The 24,133-nt window shown below is 39.5% G+C and overlaps 5 protein-coding genes across 8 annotated transcripts in view; 3 read left to right on the plus strand and 2 right to left on the minus strand.

Moving 5' to 3' along the window:
• Positions 1 to 5,267: 5,267 nt before the first annotated feature.
• tmem53 (transmembrane protein 53) lies at positions 5,268 to 7,440 on the minus strand. The gene is made up of 3 exons (XM_005740253.1): positions 7,092 to 7,440; positions 6,761 to 6,864; positions 5,268 to 6,614 (listed from the first exon to the last, which is right to left on the minus strand). The coding sequence occupies exons 1-3, from the start codon at positions 7,144 to 7,146 to the stop codon at positions 5,913 to 5,915; spliced, it is 861 nt and encodes a 286-aa protein (XP_005740310.1). The 5' UTR covers positions 7,147 to 7,440; the 3' UTR covers positions 5,268 to 5,912.
• An 813-nt stretch (positions 7,441 to 8,253) lies between these two features.
• On the minus strand, positions 8,254 to 12,479 carry toe1 (target of EGR1, exonuclease). 2 transcript variants are annotated; one of them, XM_005740255.2, is made up of 9 exons: positions 12,320 to 12,479; positions 12,093 to 12,240; positions 11,935 to 11,975; positions 11,736 to 11,832; positions 11,355 to 11,513; positions 10,896 to 11,009; positions 10,402 to 10,550; positions 9,824 to 9,986; positions 8,254 to 9,635 (listed from the first exon to the last, which is right to left on the minus strand). In XM_005740255.2, the coding sequence occupies exons 2-9, from the start codon at positions 12,204 to 12,206 to the stop codon at positions 8,880 to 8,882; spliced, it is 1,593 nt and encodes a 530-aa protein (XP_005740312.1). In that variant the 5' UTR covers positions 12,207 to 12,240; positions 12,320 to 12,479; the 3' UTR covers positions 8,254 to 8,879. The 2 variants fall into 2 exon arrangements, with proteins under 2 accessions (XP_005740312.1, XP_005740311.1); XM_005740254.2 differs by having other exon boundaries at positions 12,093 to 12,478.
• A 185-nt stretch (positions 12,480 to 12,664) lies between these two features.
• On the plus strand, positions 12,665 to 15,593 carry LOC102203272 (THAP domain-containing protein 1). Its single transcript, XM_005740256.1, has 4 exons — positions 12,665 to 13,100; positions 13,341 to 13,500; positions 13,941 to 14,116; positions 14,303 to 15,593. The coding sequence occupies exons 1-4, from the start codon at positions 12,951 to 12,953 to the stop codon at positions 14,684 to 14,686; spliced, it is 870 nt and encodes a 289-aa protein (XP_005740313.1). The 5' UTR covers positions 12,665 to 12,950; the 3' UTR covers positions 14,687 to 15,593.
• Positions 15,594 to 18,747: 3,154 nt separating this feature from the next.
• On the plus strand, positions 18,748 to 23,098 carry selenop2 (selenoprotein P2). 2 transcript variants are annotated; one of them, XM_013912695.1, is made up of 5 exons: positions 18,748 to 18,849; positions 19,466 to 19,720; positions 20,422 to 20,634; positions 20,954 to 21,062; positions 22,139 to 23,098. In XM_013912695.1, the coding sequence occupies exons 2-5, from the start codon at positions 19,494 to 19,496 to the stop codon at positions 22,415 to 22,417; spliced, it is 828 nt and encodes a 275-aa protein (XP_013768149.1). In that variant the 5' UTR covers positions 18,748 to 18,849; positions 19,466 to 19,493; the 3' UTR covers positions 22,418 to 23,098. The 2 variants fall into 2 exon arrangements, with proteins under 2 accessions (XP_013768149.1, XP_005740316.2); XM_005740259.1 differs by having other exon boundaries at positions 18,824 to 18,849; positions 19,462 to 19,720.
• Positions 22,799 to 24,133, plus strand: part of elovl8a (ELOVL fatty acid elongase 8a) — a 7,723-nt gene continuing 6,388 nt past the window's right edge. Inside the window, exon 1 of one of the 2 annotated variants that reach the window (XM_005740258.1) lies at positions 22,799 to 22,811. In XM_005740258.1, coding sequence (XP_005740315.1) covers positions 22,799 to 22,811 — 13 coding nt within the window. Of the gene's footprint in view, positions 22,812 to 23,505; positions 23,547 to 24,133 lie in introns of those variants that run through there. The other variant, XM_005740257.1, reaches the window with a different exon arrangement.

Raw genomic sequence — 24,133 nt, forward strand, 5'->3', positions numbered from 1 at the left:
AGGATACGACCTGGGATGCCGTCTGGTCCTGCTGCTTTCCTGGTGTTCACTTTCTTGAAGGCTCTCCTTCAAGACCTATAACACTAAAGGGTCAAGCAGCAGCATGTATGAATACCACTGATGGAAAATGAGCTTTGAATTACAAGCTGGAAACTGGAGTGACATGACTGTTTGAAGGCACTGGACGTGATATTTGCCATGCTGGGAGTTAACCTACAAGAAAAGACTGAAAGATCAACAGAGAAGAAACAGAGAAGAAGAAACAGCTGAGTGGGACTGTGTTTGCTGGAGATTTGAAGGCCACACAGGACACTGTGAGAAGAGGGACAGGGACCAGTGAGAGGTCAAGCCCGGACGAGTTCAAGTGAGAGAGTACAGGATATAATTGGATTGAAAATGGAAGCTGAAATCATGGAGGTTTAGAAATGTCCACCACATCACAACAACAAAAAAGAAAAGAAAAAAGAAAAGACCGAGAAAAATAAATACATGAATTAACAATTACGTGAATGAATAGAAAACACACATACACAAATTGTTACATGTGAAATTATTTTTGGAAATAATCAGAAGTGAGACAGTTTGAATCCACAGCTCAGTGCAAAGAGGCATGAATTAAACCTGATTAGAAAATACACATGCAATGAAGAAGCAGCTTACACTCGACATTAATATGACCACATAACATAAATGCAATGAAGAACACGCTTACACTTAAGAATGAGAATACTTCTCGGTGCAAAGCAGACCTGGATCAATTTTCCACATGCAGCAGTCGGAAGAAAGTTATAGGTTAACATCACTGGAAACGTTCAGGCAAGTTTCTGGTTGAAGTGTTTACAGCGCAATGTGTCACTAAACCTCACCAGTGAGCTCTAACTCCTGGCTGAACACAGAGGAATGCTGTTATTTAATGTGGGAAATCAAAATTTGGGTTAGCAAATTTGGGAAAGAGAAAACTGACTGTTTAGTCTGAAACACTGCGAAAAGAAACATATACACAATCACACACAAACAGAAAGTGCATTAACCTCATGAAGCTCACGAAGATTAGACAGCATCTTTAGCACGTGAGAAATAAAAATAATTTAATAAGGTGGTAATGTTTAAACATGCATTTCTTTTGACACGGCAACTTCTTGAGAGATGACTTAGTATGCAAAGTAGTTGAATGACTCGGGACAGGAAAAGAAAAAGAGGAACTTGAGTTTCCTGTCTGACTGTAGGCGTGAAGCTTGCACTGGAAGAGACACTGTGACTGTGTGGCGTTTAACAAGATTTTCTGTGTATTGAGCAGGTGAACATGTGGCAGGTGATTTTGTTTTGTGCTTTGATGAGCTAATAATCAGCTCTCTTTTTTCTCATTTTTGTTCTAAGCAGGCCTGCAAGATTGAATTAACAGCGCTGTAAAAATTTCCGGGAGAACAAATATAAGGTGACCTTTTCCAGATTACAACTGGCTGAGGAGAAGGCTACCTGTGGGAACCTGATCAGGTTGTAAGTCCTTGTCTAAAAGGATTGCGGTCAATCCAGTCCAAGAGCATAAAGAACTCTTTTCCTAAAAAACAAAATAAAACAAATGAATGAGCTCATGTTGCTGAGGGTGGAGAATCTGATTATTTGCACGGGAGTCTCCACTATCAGCAATATCTCGTGTGAATGCGTGTGAGTGAATGTGTGTGACTGGACCAAGGTTAGGATGAATAAATGTGGACAAACAATTTACCATGCCAGCAAGAGAAAGGGGATGCTTTGCTTTGTTTTGCTTTTGCCATGAGGAGTGGAAGACTTAATTCTGGGGATGCTGGTGTTTGCTTTGAGAAAATTTCTGGGGTTAGATTATGGTATTACATTATATTGTTGGGAGAATGCCAAATGCTAAAGGGGAAACATTTTTTGAATATAACTCATGTTACCATTAACTGAAGAAACACATGACTGATAACTGTCCTGTTTTAGGTTTTCTTTCTTATAACACAGATTGGATCATAAGTGGGGAAAACTGAGTATGAAATGTGAAGATCAGGTTAACACACAGGTTTTGTTTCTAGGAAGTTCCAAGGATGCAGGCTCTGGATGGAGCCAGGAGTTCGAAAAGATTTGACATGATGATTAAATTGATTTCATCCCTTAAACACATGTTTGCAGGCCTGGAGCAGATATACCTGAGAGGAGGATCACTGATGTGTTTAGTCAAATAATATGACTAACCTTTTTTCTTTTAATTTCCTAAGCTCTGGTGAAGCATTTTCAGTTTGTGACACATAAGAGGTGTCAAAAGGGGGGAATTTCAGGTTTAATTTGAAATAATGAGTTTTTATGATTCAGGTGCGGTAAATCTTATGCATAAGTGATTGCTTATATGCTTAAGCTTAACTGATTGAAAATCTCTGACTTGGGTTGGATGTATTTTAGTAGATTAAGCATTTATAATCATTGTATACATACATTGCATGATTGTGCTCATTAACAGAGTTGATGTTCAGTCCATTTAAGGTCATAAGCTTCAATGAGCGCGATGTCTCAGTCGATATATTGTGTAAGTGACTTGGAGCATAGAAGGATAAACTGCGTACACGCTTACAAACACACGATTTAAACATAGGCCAGGCCAAAGGCCTGGAATTCATTAAGCTTTTAACTGTACAGCTTTTAACTTGCAGGTATGGCGTGGAGTGTAGTGAATGAATGCATAACAGGCTTACATACACAAACATCACATAGATTTATTTTCTAGGGTAAAGGTGGAACACATCTTGCTTTGTCTTTGCTTAGCAACTAGTGATGTAGAAGGTGTTAAAGATAAGCATGCCATGAATAAGTCAACAGCAAACGTGTGGGGGTGAGACGGCTGAAACAAAAATGTTGCAGAAACTTGTCTAACTGTCTTAACTGTAACTTTTGCACGTTATGTATCTGCTGGAAGCAAAAAGAGGCGTAAATCCTGATAGACAAAATTTTGGAGTGTGCTTTCTAGCGGAGATTTATGCTGATATGAGGATGGTGTATATTTTACCCTGGGTGTGTTTAATAAAATTAAAAGTGTTGCTCACACACATAAAGAGCATTGAGATTAAGTAAATTAAGATTAAGTAAAGTTAATATAAAGGATAGAGCCCAGAACATGATATTGTGAACCAACTTTGAATAATTAAAGGACCTTAGATGAACACAGTAGATTAGTGAGGTGTAGCAGAGAGAGGCGTTTTGTTTTCTATCCTTTACAGGAGAAGATTTCAGGACCACAGCGACACAGGGGTGGCGAGAATCCTGGAAGCCCGAGACCGAACGGAACCAACCAGAGAAAGGGGAACCCCAAAAAGAAGAACAGAGCACAAAGACACCTAGTTGTTTACATTGCAAAGAAGATCAAAAGCTTGTTAGACACAGGTTATAATGGGAGCATAAAAGTAATGAGAGGGACTCTAGGAATTGTTGCAGGATTTTTATATTATGTAAATTGCCCAAACACAGTGTTCAGGCCGGATAGGTGCTACCCGTTAAAGGGGGCGAAGAAACCAGGCCTAAGTTTAAAGAAGAAACGAGGTAAATTTTTAAAGAGGAAACAGGTTAACTTTATAGAGGCTGTTTCCAAACCAGTGACGAAAGTAAAGTAGGACCTTTTACCAGAAAAAGCTAATTGTATCTTTTGGAGTTTACAGTGTGCACTGAGGGAAGTCAGGAGTGGTTTTAAACTGGCATTGAAAGAAATTTAAACTGGGATTCTAGTTGAAAAGGGGGTGTCGGAAGTAGGTTTAGGACAGCTCACAGCCCGGCGTAAATGCAAGGTGCTGTCTCACACCCTGATTTATTTGTTTGATTTATTAATTGTGGATAGAAGTAATTATGACAAAATAATAAGGAAACATTGAACACATACAACCCGTTGAGGGGACAGATAGGGTTGGGCAATTGAAAGGTTTCATTTTGTTTAGCATAATCACTTATGTTATACCCTAGGCTTTTAACATGTAAGTAAACTTAATGGGATAAATAAGGAATTAGTTCATTTCTCAAGAGAAAAAATGAAAAAGGAGGACTGTTAAGAATTAAACAGATATTTTTTAAGGCTTATCTGCTCATTAGAGTGTTTTATGAGAGGCCCAGAATTGACTAGGTCACAGGCTGACCAGAAACTGCATGTTTTTTGTAGAATATGAGGAACAGAGTGAGACTAAGTCTAGACAGGTTGCCCTGGCAACAGACCTTAGAAAGGGGAAGTTATTGCAAGCTGCACAGGAAGTTTTAGTGCACAGGCATACTAATAAATCAGACACAGAAAAGAGGAACTGAGTAGAAGGAGTTCGTTTGTAATGAAACTGTGTGTGACGTGTGAAGTACCGAAATAACACCATATAAGACACATGTGGAGCTTCAAATGTTAGAGATCCTGCAACTGGCGTTTGGGCTGTGCAGGGGTCTCTCTCTTCCGGAAGATGATTGAATAAAAAGAAATATAAAATGTTTTGACCACTATTAGTCGGGTTTTCTCTGTTCTATCATGGGGACAAATAAATCGGGGCTAATTACCTAATGATGTTCTTGGGGATTGTGGCTGATCCACCACTTTTTCCATCATCATCTCACTCCATGAGAAAAGATCTTGCATGGAGCTCCAGGATGAGGTTAACTGATGGTCATTTTATATTTCTTCCAATTGCACAAGCAATTCTCACCTTCTTGCTGATGATCTCGAGCCCATTCTGGCCTTGTTAGGGTCTACAACTTTATCTCCAACATCCTTTGACATCCTTGGTCCTAAAAATGGATTCTGTGGACAGGTGTGCTTTAGACACAGAGACGTGAGACTAAGAGTTCGTGTAATTGATTGATTTTAATGTGTGCATCATATGGACACAACCAATTTGGGGTAGCAAGAATTCTGGCTTGGTTGTAGGGGATCAAATACTTACATTGCTTTGCATCATTGGGAGAAATAGCTTTTATGTAATGTGTCTTTCTGGACTTTTGGTGGATGTTTTGTCTCTCACTGTTAAAATGAAACAAAAACAAGTGAACAGAGACTTTTCATTTCTTCGTGGGCAAAGTAAAATAGTCTGCAGGGGGATCAAATTATTTTCCCCACTGTAGAGGTTTCATTGCCGGCTTTTGTTCAATGGAACATGCTGCACTATGGCCACCATGTTGCTCAAGAGGAATCAGGCTTCATAATGGTTTGTAACATGTAACACAACATCGTTATGTCATGAGACCTATTATTTGGCAAAAATAAACGAGGCATCTTACCAAAAGAAATTTACAACATGTTCTGAGCATTCAGGTTTATTGAAGGCACGTCAGTTAAAAAGAACACATTAGTTGCAGAGGACATATACATTCATTGTTAATCAGCTTTGTCCTTCAATTAAATTCATGTTAAAACTCACATATTAGGGCTGGGTATTTACTTTTTTTTCTTGCACAGGAAAATAAAAGGAATTTACTCTACGTGGCAACAATTTTCAAAGTTCCATTAATGAAGAAAACATTCAATCACGTTTAAAATCTGCCTTCCTTGAAGCACCCTTGCATTCTCATTCGATATAAAACCATTAGAATATAACCACGTATATATTAAATTTAATAAATCGGAGATACAGATCAACCAGATTTTTCATTTTCAAAACTGCTTACCACTACCGCTAATCTACAATAAATCACATTTCACATCAATATTAAATATATTTAAATTATCCTAAAGGATAGAGTTCAAATTCTCCAGTGTATAGCTACTGATTGGATTGTATTCATCATCAGGTTCATGTGGTATATAACTGCTTCACATACTTCATCAGCACGTGAGTTAGTGTTTGATAAACTGGCAGGATTTCACACCCTAGTGTCACACTGACTGACTCAGCAGTCTGGTTTTCTTCCCTTTGTCATCTGCATACGACAGCTTTGCAGACATTTCAATGACTTTGAATGTGTTGTCTCTTTTTTGTTTCGGTCCCTTCCAACTCCTTCATGCAGGCAACCAGGAAGTCATGGCACTTAAGAGTATACTCTTCAGGAAAATACCGGAAATGGCCAACATGGGAGCTGGAGACAAAATCAAAACTGTCCACAGGGACACCTTTCTGCTTCAAAGTCTCCAAAAAGCTCTCAATATCTTTGTGCCTAATCACCTGGTCATCCCTGGAGTACAGGAAGAAATGAGGCCAGGCGGGCGGCCTGTCCTGCACGGCATCGTAGTGGTTCTTGTGAATGTACTTGGTCAACGGGTACAGCACGATTCTCAGAAGGAAAACAGTCACAGCAAAGAGAACTAGGAGGATGTACCTTAAAACAGGACTTATTTTTGGACCCAAGGTGGCCGTCAGTGCACGCAGGGCCCCACGGACGTTCCCGCTACCTGGAGCGCTGTCCACAATGGCCCCGACAACAGACAGCGAACTGAACTGTTTGTCACTGTGTAGCAGTTCTACAATGTAGCGGTAAAGCATGAAGCCACCATTGCTGAACGTGTGAAAGAAAATAGGACTGTTCTCCACCTCGTAGTCATAGAGGATCTCCAGCAGTTTGAGAGCCGTGTTTCTCAGCTCCTTGTATCCAAACGACTCAGAGATAAAGACAGTCTTCAAAGGAGCCGTGTAGCGGATGGTGACGCAGCCCTGCAAGCATGGAAAACAAAGACAATGAGCATGAATGAGAGAAGTGGATGTATAAAAAACTGGCCAGTCCTGTGCAACATTTATAATGGCACAATCCTCATGAAGGGATGAGAGCAGGTGATTTGCTCGTGTCATATAGTTTGAACCTGTTCATTATAGATGGAGCTGTATTTCGAGAGGTGCTTGTCTTTGCATCCAGCCCAGCCCAACAGTATCACAACTGGCTCCTTTGTCCCCTGCCAGTGTCTCTCTGAAAACAAGGCACACGATTAAAACACACACAAAACAAAGAAATAAAGAAAATAAATGAGGCAAACAGTTACAGAAAGCTAGGCTAAATTAGCTCCAACTGTCCAAACAGTTGGAGCTAATTTGGGGGAAAAAAACACATTTTTAACGCGGCTTTGTAATTCACAGCTAGCGTGTAGGCTAAGCTAACAGAGGCATGAGCATACAGTACAATGAAATGTTGCTCACCCGACGTCCCTGCATCTGGAAACACGATGTTGTAGTCTATTTCATCGGCTGCCATTTCTGATTGCTAGAGTATCAGCTGCGGTTCTCTGACGTTAACGTTATCTCGCTCATTTGGCCGTTACAGAAAAATAACTGTAACTGTGCCACAGAGCGCTGAGGTGAAGCCTGTGTGAACCAAAGGAGACACGCACACTAAAGGTCCGCTGACTGTCACCAGCTTCTCCACTACACACACGCCTTCCTCCCGAACAGAGTGTTTCTTCTTCGTTGCTTTTTTTTCAGCAGCGTCAAGATGACCTTACTGCCCGTTACCGCCCTCTTCTGCATGCCAGGCGCAATTGCGTCTACAATTTTGCTTCTGCTCGTTCAGCTCGTCTTTCATGTCATTTCTCAGTGTGTGTCCCATAAACGAAAAACTACTTGAAAAAGAAAGAAAAAAGTAACAATTGTGCATAAAATACTGTTTTTTTTAAGATAACTTGTCATTGTAATAGGTTTTCAAATCCCCTTATAATTTCTGAGGAAAAAAATCTAAGAAGTAACACAATCATTTGAAATATTAATTTTAAATTAAGCTAAGTTCAGTTCCTAACTACTGATTGTTCAATATTTCATTATCATTCATTCATTTATCAAACTTAACTCTCTATGTGTGTTTAACTAAATGGCGAAGTCCATATATGTTATCATTAAGTAGAACCTAAATGCATAATTTATCAGTTCACTTATCACATTTCAAATTGTTCATAGATAATCACCCACAGGATGTTATAACTTCAATTATTTAAAGTAGTAAAAATCTGATTAGATGATTTGGGGCCTGTCTTATTGTAGCTCAGCTAATAACACTTAAGAAACCCAACAGATTTTCTTCTTCTGACAACTCCTTTAGGATTGCTACAGTACGTTTGCTTCCGTATCACCCTATCCTTCTCATACCAACCTTCTGCATGTCCTCCTTCCCTGTATGCATAGATCCTCTCTGTGAGCTTCCAATGTTCCTCCTGCCTGGCAGCTCCATATTCAAAATCCTTTGTTCACTGTATCCACTATTCCTCCCCTGTACCTCCAAACTTCCCTTTTAATTATAAATCACACACCCATGGATTGTTTTTATCTTAATTACTGACGATTGCCAACTCACATTTTAAGAGCAGAAAAACACATTTAATCTTTTAATCAACTGTAAGCATAATATGGGATATTTTTTCAAACGCAAAGCTGCATTGATTTTAAGAAACTGGGTGCTCATTCACCATTGTTGTTATAATTCCTCGATACTCAAGGGATCTTAAATGTAATATTTGACAAATGGATTAATGATTGCATTAGAAGGTGGTGCTCTATGAGAGTTTGGTCAGTGGTATCAATTCCTCCATCCTCCAGGAACATTTCCCCATTAGGATAAAATGATGATTACACCAGAACTGTCCTCTCATTCACAGTCAGGAGTCAACCTGCCGTCCACTCACAGCTTAGTGCTGCTGTGTTTAGGGCTAAATGCTAACTGCATATGCCTAAATGCTGACAATGACTTAGCATGCCAACACTGAAATAACACAAATTAAGCTGAGGCTGAAGGAAAAACTAATATATTGACACTGGTTTCATTTGATCTGGACAAAGGTTTTGACCAAGTATGGAGACCACGTGATTTGGGTGAACCATGGCATTTACAGAAGGTCAATTACAAGCAAATATATTTCAAACAATAAGCATCCCCAATGGTCACTGGATTCAAGTCCAAGTCTGTGGGATTTATTCCTTACAAACCAAGAGAGACAAAATTTAACACCTTCTGCCCCACACCATCTCCATCTTCTGCATGTGGGCCTTGGACGACTTGGAGAAGGTACTCTTTACCACATTGAGAGGCGCTACCTTGCCGCTCAGATAGACCTTGTTAAGACAGGTAGGAAGCCACGACTGCTCCTCCTCCTCCTGCTCCTTGTCTGCTTCTCCAGCTTCTTCCTTCCTGATGACGGTACAGGAGTAGGCGAAGATGTATCCTGTCATAAAGGCGTCAAATCCTGCCCGATGTGTCCCTGCGTCAGCATTCTTCTTCTGGGTTTCAATCCCAGCTGAGCGGTCATTCGTCTTTTCTCTCCCTGCTCCTGTCCCACTCACTTCGCCACTTTTTCCATCATTTGTGTTGTTTTTTGTGTTCCGGCTGTCATCAATTGAGGCTGTTGTTATGTTCTCATCACACACACTGTTCCCCTTGCTGTCAGTCGCCAAGCTCTTTCCTTCACTCTGTGGGGTGTTTCCATCACTGTCCATTGCTGGCAAACCATCTGGGCACATCTCAGCAACTGTCCCTCGCTGGTTTCCTGGCGGATCTTCTGGATCCACTTCCATGTTGGGGATTTTATTTTCCGGAGAACCATCAAAGATGGAGGAGCCCTCTCCTTCACTTCTCTTCTTCTCTCTCTGTCTCTTCCTTTTCTTCCTCTTGTCATCCTTATTTTTCTCGTCCTGGAAAATGATGCGGTCTGTGTCATGGGATAACGGACACTTTGTGCCATTCGGACACCAACCAAATGCCTGGCAGACAAACAAACAAACACAAAGTTAGGTAAATTAGTAAAAACACACACAATTTCATGATATCTATTTGGCTCCTGCATTATAACAGACATACAAAAAGAAAAAATAAAACACACACACAGGAGAGAAAAGAGCACTTTAGTTTTCCACAACTGTACAACTGAAGATCCAAGGTTGAAACTTACAGAGAAGCGCTGACAGATGTCAGTCTGTTCCTCAACAGAAGCGACAGCTGGAGACTCCCTGTAGTCCACATAGGTGGACATGTGACCAGCATACTGACAGAACTCTATGTGAACATGAGGTCCATTTGTTCCGGAGTCCACACTGCGACCATTATCCAGCTTACTGGGAAAAAGAGAACATGATATGAAAGAAGAGGGACAGGTAGCTGATTTTGTTTGGCTTTAAAGGACAAACAGGGTTAATGTTTCAAAGACAACGTACACTGACATAATTATGGACACCAGACTTTTCTGCTCTACTCCAAATCTTAGCACCTTCATCATCGACTTAGCCAACAGGTTACAAAAAAAATGAGTTATCAATTATTTTAAGAAGTGTTAAAGGGCTTTGTTCTTTGGTTTTACATACTGGTAACTGCTGCATTACATCACAGAGGACACACGTGGAACTGTCCTGTTTACCTTTTAGAGAACTTAATTAGCATCAAGTTGTGCAAATTATATCAGTGGCAAATTAATGTCCACTATAAAATTCAATCAAAACACAAAAAATAAATAAATAAATAAAAATTACTCACCATTTCTTGTAGGCGTACTCAAGATAGGAGGCAGAGAGTCGAAGCTCAAATTCTGTGACATATTTGGTGTCGTAAATCCCAGCGGGAAACATCTCTGACAGGTCAGCAGTGAAGGTGGCCAGGCGCTCGGGCAGGTGAGCATAGAAACTCTAACAGAAAAAAAACACAAACATTCGTCAATCTTCTCAAACATCTCTTTGACCAGGAAGTCATTAGAAATGTTAAATCAGTTTTGTAAAACATATCCAGGCCTAAGACAGGCAGCATTAACCTTGGAGTTTTTCCTTTTATTGTAAATGTACACTACACAGACGTGCTCTGGCTGTGAACCCAGGACCATCTTGATGTGAAACAACAGTGCTAAACATCAGTCTTATAGAGTAAAAATAAGAGTTCTATTATTATAAATACTTTATAAATGTTAAAGGTATTTAGAAAATGTCATAAACAGATTTCACATCTTAGGAAAGTGAAAACAAGACAACAACTTGCACCTGGTACAGAAAAGCCATGTCAATGAGACCATTGTGTAGCACCAGGGGCTTCCGAGCACGCAGCAGCTCAGTGAACAGTGCTCGGATGTGAACGCCGCGGTCATCTGCACCTCCCTTACGAAGAACAAAGAACAGAGAGGAAAATGAACTGACATCAGAGGCAAACCTACTGCTCCTCCCTGGCGTGATAAGTTAGACACCTTTTATTTTATTTTATTTTATTTTTTAAGAAAAAGGTCAGCAGATGTAATATTATTTGAAAAAGTAAGTACACCTTTTGACTGAGCAAGCTCTACATCCTTGTAGAGCTTTTGCATAAGTGCGTGTTAGTCACTGTACATGTGATGAGCTGGACAGAACATAGTCGTGGTAAATAACAGAGAAAAGCAGCAGAGTGAACACAGCGGGTACAGAACACTCAGAATGGACGACACAACTCAAAGCAGCAGGAAACTTTACCTTATTGTTGCCCTTGCAGTACGGGATTCCGTGGCCGTACTGCTTGTTGAAGTCAAATCCGTGCTGCACCAGGAAATGCACTGACTGGGGCTCTATGATGTACTCCTCTGAACATAGAAGGGTGAGGTTATACACCTGCACCAGGTACGAGTCTGCAGGCTGGGGGAAGAGAAGGAAGGATGAATCACCTGTGGCATTTGTGAAATCTGCAGTGGCAGTTTCTGTAATTTGATACAGATCTAACAGCGTTATTTAAATGTGTATAACAGTCTAACTGGCACTGCTGTACAAACATGTTACACTTATGAGTACGGTGTAATAACTGGTTTAATGTGTAGTACATGACAACATTTAAGCCACTCTAAAAGGATCATTTTGCACCTTTTGATCAAGTTTCTTGTAGCAGGCAATTCCCAACGAGAGGATGGAGCGGGACCGAGCTGCATGACATATAGCTTTGTATCTGTCCTCAATGGATCTGAAATATTACAAGAGCCAGAGAAAAATACAAGCATCTACTTCCCAAGGCTTCTTGCACAACCTACTAATACTATTTCAGCTCAGAAAGACCTTTACTCACTCAGCCAGCAAGGACTTCCTGTTCCCAAGACCGCTCAGCTCCTAAAAAAACAGGAATGTGAATTTTCTGCAAACTCCCACATTACCATCTGTGCATCTAAAGTGGCGAGAAACCTGAAAGAAACCAAATTCTTTCAACACGTAAGAACTTGTAATTACCGTGTCCAGTGCAACGAAGGACGCCGTTTTAATAGCCACGACCATAGCAGGCCAAAGCTCTTTAAAGTTTTCATTCTGGACATCAATGACAGGAACTACCAGCGAAGATGCCATGCTTGTCTTAAACTGCAAAGTTGCTGACGACTACCTGAAACATGAGCTAGTTTATCTCAGGAAGAGTTTTAATTAACAGCTGCTGGATTTCCGAAACATTACTCGTCGCTTACTTGTTACAGTGTCTTTAAAATCGCAGTGTTTACTTTAACTACTGTTGTTTTTGGGAGTATTTAAATGTATCAACCGCTAACAACTTCCAAAAACATTTCAACGTGCTTCTTTGGGTCCTGTGACAAAATATCTCACAGCAGTTCGACTGTTTCCTGACTCCAAATAAAGAGCACTTGCCACTAAATACTTGCAAAACAAAAATTAAAATTAGTTAGCGTAAAACGTTATCAAGCGTGTGTGCTTTATGTTTTCATTTGACCGCTTCTGTTTCGCTTTTTGCGCGGTACGTGGTATTTTCAATCAGGCATTCCCGACAGACGCATACAAACAGTGCGTCACCATACTTGACCACCGTGGGGAAGTACGCCATTTTGGCTCAAACAAAGTCAGCTATATTTTATCCCCGTTAAGATGATATAAGTTGTTTTCGTGGGGTTTTTTTCTGTTAAAAATCTACAGGGCATGACTTTGCTTTCCACAAGTTAACGTTTGATGCAAGTGTAACATTTTCTCGTTTTTAGAGCGTGCACGCAGTTAGTAATGATTAAAAGTCACAGCTGAGCTGTACTGTAAGCCAAGCTAACTTAACATTTAGCTGTGCTGTTGCTGTTTGTTGTGACTGTGTGTGCAATGGGTGGCTGCTCCGCTCCAAACTGCTCCAATTCAACCAGCATAGGCAAGCAGCTGTTTCGGTTCCCCAAAGACCCTGTGCGGAAGAAGAAATGGGTGGTGAACTGTCGACGGGACTTTGAACCAACTCCTCACTCTAGACTCTGTCAAGTAAGTTTACAACATAGTAATAGAAAAAAAGTAGAACCAAATCTAAACAGACTAGAATCATGGATTAATTGAATAAATAGAATTAGGATTTATATATTTATTCACCGGATAATTATCTTCTGAGTTCAGCTAATTGTCAATCTTTAACCTTTTGTCATAATATCTATAATTCATGTCTTTTGGTTTTTCATTATTTTGATTCAGTGTATGTCTTCTTTGCACTTGCTTCATTTCTTTAAGGACCATTTTGAGCAGAGCCAGTTTGAGGAAATAGCCAGGTCTCCAGCTGGGGGGAAGAAGCTGAAACCTAATGCTATCCCCACTCTGTTCAATGTTGGAGAACCTCCCTACCCCGCATTCACGGTTCCCTACATCCTGCACCCTTTGAAACCTGAGCCAGGTACTGGAAATCTAAGGTGTAAAGTTGCTCTGGATCCTTTTTACTCTGATTAGAATTGAATTCAATGGATGGATTTTTGGTGAACTACAAAATGCTTGCTGTGTATGAAAGGTCACGACACTTACTGTATAGTTGTCTGTTATCTCTTACTTTTCACATCATGAACTGCTGTAGAAAGCATTTCTATTGGAAAATACAGTAAAAACAGCCCAACAACACATTGCACATAAGCAGTGTTGTCTGGTTGCTCGCAAATGTAGATGAGCATTTTGCAGAAAAAATAGAAATGTTTGTCTCAACAGAAAAACCCAGAAGTTCTATGTACAGTTATTGCTCCATGTCTGCAGAAATATTTAAGAAGATATCTTCTTGTTTGGATGTTTTTCTACTCTAGTTCTCAGAAATTTAATTGCACTTTTTTCCCTTGTGTTTTGGTGTAGTGGAGAAGGAGCTGAATTTCGGGGATCATGGCTATGCCAGACGCACCCCTTTGCCTGGCTTAGAGGAGGAAGATGCGGACAGAACATCTGAAGATCAGCAGCCCTGCACACATTGCCAGCTGCTTAGGAAACAGCTGGAGCAGGAGATGCAACACACTGCAAGGCTACAGAAAGAGGTAGGACAGCTGATGACTTCCCCTGCAAATCAAAGCCTGGTCTGTTGGGCTTCTTTTTTTTTTTTTTTGGACAGCATTGTAAGGTTTTATTGCGTTATGCAAATTATTATGAAAGTTGTTACAAAATAATGAGTGTTATGTGCAATAAAATGGCCCAAACTAACCATACACTCCTGTTTCTGTCAGGCTGAAGAGATGAAGAAGCGTCTTTATCGACTTGACCGGCTTGAAAAGGGTCTTCAGAATTTTCTGTATGAGGACCAGATCCGAGCCCTGTCACTCACCAAACGCTCCCGACGTGCTGTCTGGTCTCCGGAGACAATCCTGAAAGCCCGGAATATCCGCTGTGCAGTTGGCACCAAGGGGTACGAGTACCTGAGAGAGATTGGTTACCCGTTACCCTCCTATAGGACTCTGTGTAACCGTTTGGAGACTAAGATCATGGTGACGACTGATATGAGCTGCGAGGAGCTGGCAGAGCTAGGCCTGGGGCTCATGGCCACCTGCGACAGTCCCCCTGAAGTTGGAGATAATGATGAGGAAGAACTGATAGGTGTTTTGTCTTCTTAGCAGTTTGTGTGAATTGCTAAAGACTAAAGCTGAATTATTGTGCTTTGTATCTCCTCCTTGAATGACTTGACGTGAATTTGCTTTTGTTATGTCAACTGGTTGCACTTGCAAATGCTTATATGCATGTGATCAGCTGATAAGAGATGCTCAGGCTAGCCTACAGTTTTACTTGTAGTATTTTCTCCCCACCCTGCAGTTATCCCATCTAGAATCAGATACTGATTTTTTTTTTCAGGTCCCTGATGCCAAAGAGGTATTGATAAAAATATAAGCTTTGGTGTTGGTGCGTGGCATTAAGAGAATCTATTTGAAACAGCTTAAATCTCAGCTTCCTTTAGCTTGACTAAAATGCAGAATAGGTGCTCGGCAAAATCCAACTACCATCATGAGACCAGAGGTGGTAGGGGAAACAGTGAAGCTTATTACAAGTGAAACAAGACTTTCCACCAGAAGACTGCATTTCCTGCTTTGGAGCTAGATGTTTACTAATGAGTTCAACATATGGGAAGATTGGGTTAAAATCAAGTGAGCCCTTAACAATGATAAGCATACACATTGAGACGTGGGGCTAAGAGTATAGTGTGCATTAAAATCTGATATGTCATGAGTTGTTAAACAATTCTCGATATAAAAGCAACTGAGAGCAACGAGCACCAAAAGCAACGGACACTGATACGGCAGAAAAGCAGGAAACCTCTGAAAATGCTGACCCACTGTGGGCTTGAACATGTGCAGAGCATGTGTACCATGTAGCTTGTTACTGATTGTAGTTGAGAATTGTTTAGAGGAGTCATTTGCGCAAACCCTGACAAGTTTGATGCTTGTGTTTTTAAAGTCAAGTGTCTCTGAGCTTGGCTGATATTTCCTGGCTCTGTTTACATGTATAATAAAATTAGCATTTGGAATATTTAACTTTATTTAAGTTTCATATAGACACATCTCATTACAGAGTGTTCCCTCGACATTGTGATTTTTTTTTTCTTTTTTCTTATTTATTTTCAATCTCTTTGTTTTGGTTTGTTTTTTGTTTTTTTGGGTGGGATGTAAAGCACATGATTTATGTCTTTAACCATAACATGGGTTTAGTATCAAACTATATTGTTCAATCATACCTCTCCAGTTTAAGCATTAATAAAACTGAATTTCTGTACCTTATTTTGGTCACATGTACACAACTGAGACCCTCGCTGTTTTTCAAGAAGGTTCCAAAAACGATGTATGGAAAAGGAAATAAGAGTAAATTCTGCACTGGTGAATAACCTAATTTTGCACTACAGTGTAAATTTCACTCTGAGAATTTCCCCTTTGCTCTGTTTTGAAGTGTTCAAATTTTCTGGATAGTTTAAGTCAACCTCAAAATTTATACAGAAGCTTGAATATATACATACTTCAACTAATATTTTATTAAATGTCCCTTAGCAAGTTGTACCTCAACCAGACAGCTTTGGTAGCTGTTTCCATTGGTACGGACATGACTTTTAATCCACAAATTGTCGATACTGTTGAGTGTTTTGGGAAGGCCATTCTGGCAGCTTAATGTTGGCCTGCTTTGTGTGTTTGAGATCATGTCATGTTGAAACAACCAATTATGTCCATGTTTCAACCGTCTAGCTGTTAATTTGTGATGTTGAGACTCCGATACATTTGGGTCCATTTGGAGGCAGTCCTCTCTCATTATTCGGTCCACTTTGTGCAAAGTACCAGTACCACTGGCAGTAAAACAAACCCAGAGGATGATGCTACCATCACCATACTTCACCACTGGTACAATGTTCTTAAGTTGAAAGTCTCTCCTTTACTCCTCCAAACATACCTCTTGTCACTGAGGCCAACAGGCTCAGCCTTTGTCTTGTCTTACCATAAAACCTTTCTGCAGAAAGCCTCCATTTCTCATTCATGAGTGAGGCTCAAGTTGCTGATTTTGAAGCAGAGGCTTCTTTCTTGGTTGGCATCCACTCCCATGGCAATGTAAAAATCTCTCCTCTGTGCACAGTGACCCCGGTGTTCCAGCAGTTCCCAGTTCATAGCAAATGCGAACATTAGTGGTTCTTAACCAGTTTCCTCTCATTTGAGGGGGACAGTTTAGGTCTACTATCAGACCTTAACAAATCAATCGACCAACTTCTACTTTTGATAGTTGTTTGCGAGGTTATTATAGTTCACTTAAACTAGATGTGGAAACACACTTAACAATTTTATTAACAGAAATAAAAACTTGCAAAAAAAGATTAAAGTAACTTGATTTTGTGAATTTGGAAAACTAGCTAAAATATAAATAAAAAAACAGGAAAATACTAAGTTTTGGTACGTTACTGGTAAAACTCGACTATTGAGGTACTGGATGGAGGTCTGTGGGTTTTTTTGTGATACTCATTTTCCTAAATCTTGCCTCTGATATATACCCTTTATACAATAATAACAAAAAAGACTACAAAAACTAATAAAAACTCAATTAAATTAAAAGCGAAAAGTTAAAATAAAAATAAAACCTAATTTATAAAATACATAACTATAATACCTGAGTTCCTGAGACCTTCCCATTGGGAGTACTGGCCAATACAGTAAACATTACCTTTGTACACCGGCAAAGAGAAACTCCCAGTTGTGCTCAATTATGATCCCCAACAAGAAGTCGAAAGACATTGTAGAACCTTGAGCAATACTTATTAAAAGATTTAAATGAATGCATGTATCTATTTGAGCCTGTATGTATAATTTTGATCCTGTGTGGATCAGAGAAAATCCAATAAATTTAAACTTGTGCACCGGAATCTTTTTTTTCTAAAAGTCATTAAGGTAATGCTGTAACTGTAAGATCATCCGTATAACAGTTCAAAGAAGTCGTTAAAAGCCCCAAATGACTATGACATTCATGCTCATGAGTGGATGGAAACTTCTGACTGCAGCTATACACGTTCTCCATGTCAGGCAGCTCACAGTAACAGCTAACATTGGATGCTAGAATAAAAATGAAAGCATATTAATTTACTAGTGATAAAACTTAAACCCAAGTCTCATTAAATCCCACTGTTGTAACTTAATTTCAGGTCATGTGTGTTACTTTTCCCCACATAAAACAAACAGCTACCCAGGTTGGACTTTGAGCAAATCGGTAACATAAAAGCCAATATATTTATTTACATTGCAACTGGCTTGTTAACCTTCAATGGCAAGAAAACTTTAAGTCAGTGTAAACAGATGATCTTGTTTTCTTTCTACATTTTTGAAGATTAACCATCAACTTTGCAAAGTTCACACAAAGCATGGTCTTCGTGCTCATCCCTATTTATTGATCAAACAGCTCTTTTTAGTACATTTTTTCAAGTTGAGTCTTTCATGTTGATTATCACTGATTTTTGGCCTTTGAGCTCTTTCTTAAATGGTGCCCTGTGTTTGTTTGTCATGGTGGCATTCACCTTTGCACACTCTAAAGCTTGGCTTGCATAGGTAGGTAACTATGATTGAGCAGCTGAAAAACTGCATGTTTACTGTGTTCACCAGCTTTTTATAGTGTAATGTGGAGTTAACATCTGATATTTAACACCACACACAAAGTACAACAGAGGTGGGTGGTAATGTTTTCGGTTTTACAGAGTAAGAGTGGGCTCAGTAAAAACCTTTGGATAATAGTCTTACATGTAGCACCAAGGGTAGATTTCATTCTCAAGGAAAGTCTGCACTAAATCTCACTCATCGTAACTAAATCTAAATTATCCAAATATTATTTTTACATTTTTTCTCAAAACCACATGATCTTCACATAGTGCTACAGCCTAGATGAGTCCGTGCTATAGCCTAGAAGTCGAATTACCAAAAATGTGCAGGGAATCGAGGAACCATGAATATCATGTTTCATATCGGTCCACTCAATAGTTATAACCACGTAATCAATAACTGCTTGTTCAGTCAACAAGGTAACCAGAATTTTGTGGTAGTCCATTAAATTAATAAAGAGTGTGATTTTACTCAAATTTACTTGCATTCAAATAAAGTCCTTTGTTTAGTTTCTCTCTCACACACATACACTCTCTCTCTCTCCCCACTCTCCTTCTGTCTCTGTCTCTGTTTGATTTGGGGGAAGTGCTAGTCAGCCTCAAAGGCTTTAAAAACAACAGGGGTTTACTGTCTGCATGTGTGGGTCGCAGAACAGAGAAAGAGAAAAGGTAAGATCATCTTTTTGGGCTTAAAGTGTTTGTTTTTAAGGCTTTAAGTCTTTTGTTCTGAAGGTCAAACATATTAACTATTGTAGGGGTGTATTTTGTGGAATTCCAACTAATGCAGTTTAACCACAGAGATCTGTTCCTGTCTTGTACACTTTAATGCTTGTTATACATCTAAATATTTAAATTAGGAGAGGAAAAGAAATGGCGACCCGAAAAGGCTTTAATTATCTAACAAAAGTGATCCAGATCACGTTGAAACAGAGAGACAGTACACTCTGAGTCTGTCTCTGTCTGTCTTTGCTTTGATGATTGCATGTTCTCCATGTGCCCCAAAATACCTCTGTGCCCGCTGTTTACCCCGGCTCTTTTTGCAGATTATCTTCGCATGTAAAGACAGACACAATGATGTTTTGCTCTTTTAATTATTTTTGGATCAGACTGAGCGCTACTGATTGAACCCCAGACTGCCTAGTCTGCATGTGCTATCTCCTTTTCCCTGACTTTGTGCCACAAAGCCTTGGAAAAGATTTTTTCTCTTCGCTTCTTCACATTAGGTGCAAAACATTTGTTGTTTTTGTTTTTTCAATTATTGCACAATGTCTTTCTTGTCAGGTAGATACAGTCCAGGCTGCCAGGGAGAGACAATGGGCTCTCTCTTGACGCTGTGGCTGTTCGCAGCATTGCCAGGCCTGCTGTGGGCCTCACACAGCACTCTGATTGTGGAGGGGGACAATGATGCCTCCAGGATCTGCAAACCTGCCCCCCAGTGGGACATTAAGGGATATGCACCCATGCAAGACCTGTTGGGAAACGTGGCTGTGGTGGCGCTGCTGAAGGCTGCCTGACACTTCTGCCTCAGGCAGGCATCCAAGTAAGAAAGTTGTAATAGTTAAAACTCCTATTTTTAAGTTTTATTTTGAAGAGTAAACCCATTAACCAGTTGTATGTATTTTTTTATTGGCTTCTTAATAATACAATTTTCTCTATAGTCTTGTTATTTTCTGAAACACTATTTCCCGATAGTCCTCAAATTTGTATTTTAGTTTTAAAAAAGTCATTTTAAATAGACTTCTAGATAGCATGTTGTTAAAGGAAAAACCGAAAAGGAATCCACACCATCTTTATACAGACCTTAAATCTCTCATGTGTTTACTGAAATTGCTCAGATACAACATTACAGTATACCAATATTAACAATATAAGAAGAATTATGTATTATTAGACCATATAATCCGAGCTGATTTTTTTGTCTTATTTTGAAGAGTAAAATTAAGAAAAATGTAAAACAAACATGATCTTTGTACAAAAGGTGTTCTTGTGGAGAGACAGTTGCTCAGAATTCCTCTTATAAGCCTCTGAACATGATTCTGCTGCACAATTAGTGTAGTAAAGATTTATCATCCTTTTATTTTTTTTCTCTTAAAACTTGAAGACAGACAAGCCCTCCGTGTTCCTTGAGTCGAGGCTTTGACGTCCTGTGATTCTAGAAAAACCTTTTCCAACTGTCCAGATTAACAGCGATGTGAGATTATACCCAGCTCTCTATCTTCTCTTCCATCTGTTCATCCGTAGAATTGGAGGCCTGCGTGATAGGCTGAATCGCAGCAACATGACTGAGGTGTCTTTCATAATAGTAAATGAGCGTGATGCTCATTCCAGAGCAATGTATTGGGAGCTGAAGAGAAGTGCTCCCACCGGGGTCCCCGTGTTTCAGCAGCAACCTCTTCAAAATGACGTGTGGGAGGCTCTGGACGGAGACAAAGATGACTTCCTGGTTTATGACAGGTGAGATGAACCTGCCCTCATGACATTTACCTCATATTTTTGATTTTATTTAGGGCAAAACACTTTAAATGTTTGAACTTTGCTTTAAATCATGCATGTGAACGGTTACATAGATAGCAGGACTTAAAACAGGGTAATGTAGATAATGGTATGATGTGTACATGAAGGAGTAGAGGAGAGAACATGTATAAAACCCCATGCAGACGGAAAAAGTTGTTCTTCCTTTTAGTTCCACACACATGTCATATTTATATGCATCATGTGGACGTTATGAATTTGAGTTTCAATTCTCCCTCTCTTTCTGCTTCATTTTCTCCAGGTGTGGTCTCCTCACGTTTCATATAGTGATGCCTTACAGTTTTCTGCATCACCCATTCGTAGAGGCTGCAATCAGAGCAACTTATCAGAAAAATATCTGTAACTGCACTGTGAGTGATCAGTGGAAAAATGTGTGCGAAATGAATGAAGTCCAATGTTATAGTTCACAGAACTAATCAACAGACCTGGGCGTACCCCGTCATTTATCCTATGACATCTGGGATGAATGGATGCATGGAAGGATGGATGGATGAAGGAATGGAAGGATAGATGGATGAAGGAATGGAAGGATGGATGGATGGAAAGATGGGTAGATGGTTGGATGAATGGATGGATGAATGAATTCATGGAACGATAGATAGATGTATGAATGAAAGTATGGATGGATGGATGGATGGATGGATGAATGCATGGATGGATGGATGGGTGGTTTAATGAATGGATGGATGGATGGATGGATGGATGAACTGAAGGATGAATGGATGGATGGTTGGACGGATGGATGGATCGTTGGATGAATGGAGGAATGAATGAATGAATGAATGAATGAATGAATGAATGAATGGAAGGATAGATGGATCAATGGATGGATAGATGGATGACTGGATGGGTGGATGACTAGATGGATGGATGAATGGATGGAAGGATGGATGAATGGATGGAAAAATGGATGGATGACTAGATTGGTGGATGAATGGATGCCTGAATGGATGGATGAATGAATAAATGGATGGAGGGATGGATAAACTACACAATATTTTTATGTTCTGTAATGTTTCCTTTTCATAGTGAGGAACTGACAAGGAATTGTTGGTCAGCTTCACATTAACTTGACTGGGATTTATTGGTAGATTGGCCTCTTGTAGTTAGTTGAGTTGTCTTGAGTTGGCCCTAAATATTGGGAATAAAACAGAAAAAAGTAGAAATTGGGTTTTAAGAACAGCAGAGCATTTCACAGAAATGAGGCTGACTAAAAACAAGGTAGAGATTATTAATCAGAAACATTAGCTAATGTTAATGATAGCTAATAGCAAGTTGATAACATTTTACTACATCAGTATTGTGCCATTACTTCAATGTGCTGCCCCCAAGTGGCCGAAATAAATGTGACAATTGTGAGTGTGATGCAGCTTTAACTCAAGAATAATGAATATGGTGTGTGTGACTGTGTATTCCTCTTTTCCAGCATAATTCTACTTCATCTGTCGGTGGTAACAACATCAGAAAGAATGGCACAGCTCAGCTTGTTGACGAAGGTTCAGAAGTGGCAGACACAGCTTCTGGAGGGACTCACCACCACCACCACCACGACCATCATCATGATGACCCCCCCTCTCATCAACACCACCACGATCAACATTCCAGTCACCAGAATCAGTCGCTACATCAGCAGGATCAGGGTGATTCTACTTCTCATCACCACCACCACCATTCCCCCCATCAGCAGCACCAACATGATCATTAATCTGGCAGCAGCACTGATAACTAACATTTGTAATTTGCTTTAGTGTAGTTTGATTAGAAGCTGAATGTTTTTTGTGCATTTTTATTTTATTGTATTGTCTAATTAAGCAGTGATTATACTGTGGTTTGTCTCCTGGCATTTCCACACTCCACATCTCTGTGTGGATAAAGTAACCATTCTCCACCATCTCCTCACATTAATGAAGTCCGCAGTGTAAAAGCTGCTTGCAGAAAACTGTGGATGGATGTGTGTGGTGAGATGGGATGGATCAAGAGTTACTGTCACCCACACAGAGCCAGGGGAGGGTGTGCAATGCTGCTGAGCAAACCTCTGTCAGATTACTGTTTAAAGGGGATATTACTACCATTAATAGCATGATTCATGATGAATATTTGTAGTGATTTGTGTGTGCTAATTGTTCTTTGCTGCAACTTTTCATTTAAGGAATACAGGAGGTTATTTAAAACTGAGTATACTAATCATATGCAATTATTAGACACTGTGTTGCATGTAGAAGACATTCATAGTATTCGCTTCTGTTTGACCCACCTTATCCACTACAGGCTTAGCCCACACTGTTATTCACTGCATGTTTGCTGTGTGACTCATGTTTCTTCTTATGAATTCAGAGTGTGGAAAGAAACTATAAATTGTTTTGTTTAAAAAAGCAGATATAGAGACCAAGTGATTTTTATTAAAAATTAACATTAAAATTGACTCTTCTGTCTTACGTCTATGGTATGTGTCCTTTTTAACTTTAGTAATAACAAAAACCTGGCAGTAGCAAGGCAGTGTTAAATGGATTCAATTAATTTAGTTTAACTTCTTCTTTTCCCTTAAACAATGGTCTGTTGCTAGTTATGTAGACACCGAGTGATTTATTATTTTATCTATTAAGTGAAAAATCAAGCTGTATATTGAATTTATTCGACATTTTGTATCATATGATTTTGAATTTTCTTCAGTCACACTTGCAGTAGCATTTTCAGATAGGATTTAGCTGGCAGTTACACACCGTAGTACACACACTGATTGACTCAGTCCTGCTTAGGACTTGACTGAGATGCCGCATGCTCTGACAGGACAGAGCTGAAGAGAGAAATCACAGCTATAGACCATCACAATGAAGGTAAAGTGAATGTTATTTTGAATGTGAATGTTATTTTCAGCTGTGTTTACTGTAGATTGTCCTCACATTGTTGGAGGCTGCTGTGGTTAAAAGCTGTTATCTTAATGATAACTGCTGCATAAATGAAGATGCATAGGCTCATGCTGTTATTTTGAAATACTGTATATTTCTGGTCTTGAAAGTATCTTCTTGTAACTTTCCCTTCAGTACTACTCTACACGTTAAACCTTAGCACATAGGAGTTCTGTTCAGCTCTGTTAGGGATTGTTTTCCGTAAATCCTTATGAGGACACAGGTAAGGCTTAACTGCTTAGCCTAGCTTTGGCCACACAGCCTGCTGCTTCTAAATAGTGCTTTAACTTACATGAAGTAGCAGAGTGCATTTAATATTAACAGACTGTTAAAGAACAAATTTATCTCCTCACCGCTACATATTATTGGTTATTGATGAACAGTGTTGGTCAAGTTACTTGAAAAAAGTAATCAGTAACTAATTACTGATTACTTCCCCAAAAAAGTAATCCTGTTACTTTACTGATTACTTATTTTCAAAAGTACTTACTTAGTTACTTAGTTACTTTTTAAAA

This window comes from Pundamilia nyererei, unplaced genomic scaffold (genome assembly GCF_000239375.1).
Source record: "Pundamilia nyererei isolate P.nyererei 1_Seehausen unplaced genomic scaffold, PunNye1.0 scaffold00098, whole genome shotgun sequence".
NCBI classification, from domain to species: Eukaryota; Metazoa; Chordata; class Actinopteri; order Cichliformes; family Cichlidae; genus Pundamilia; species Pundamilia nyererei.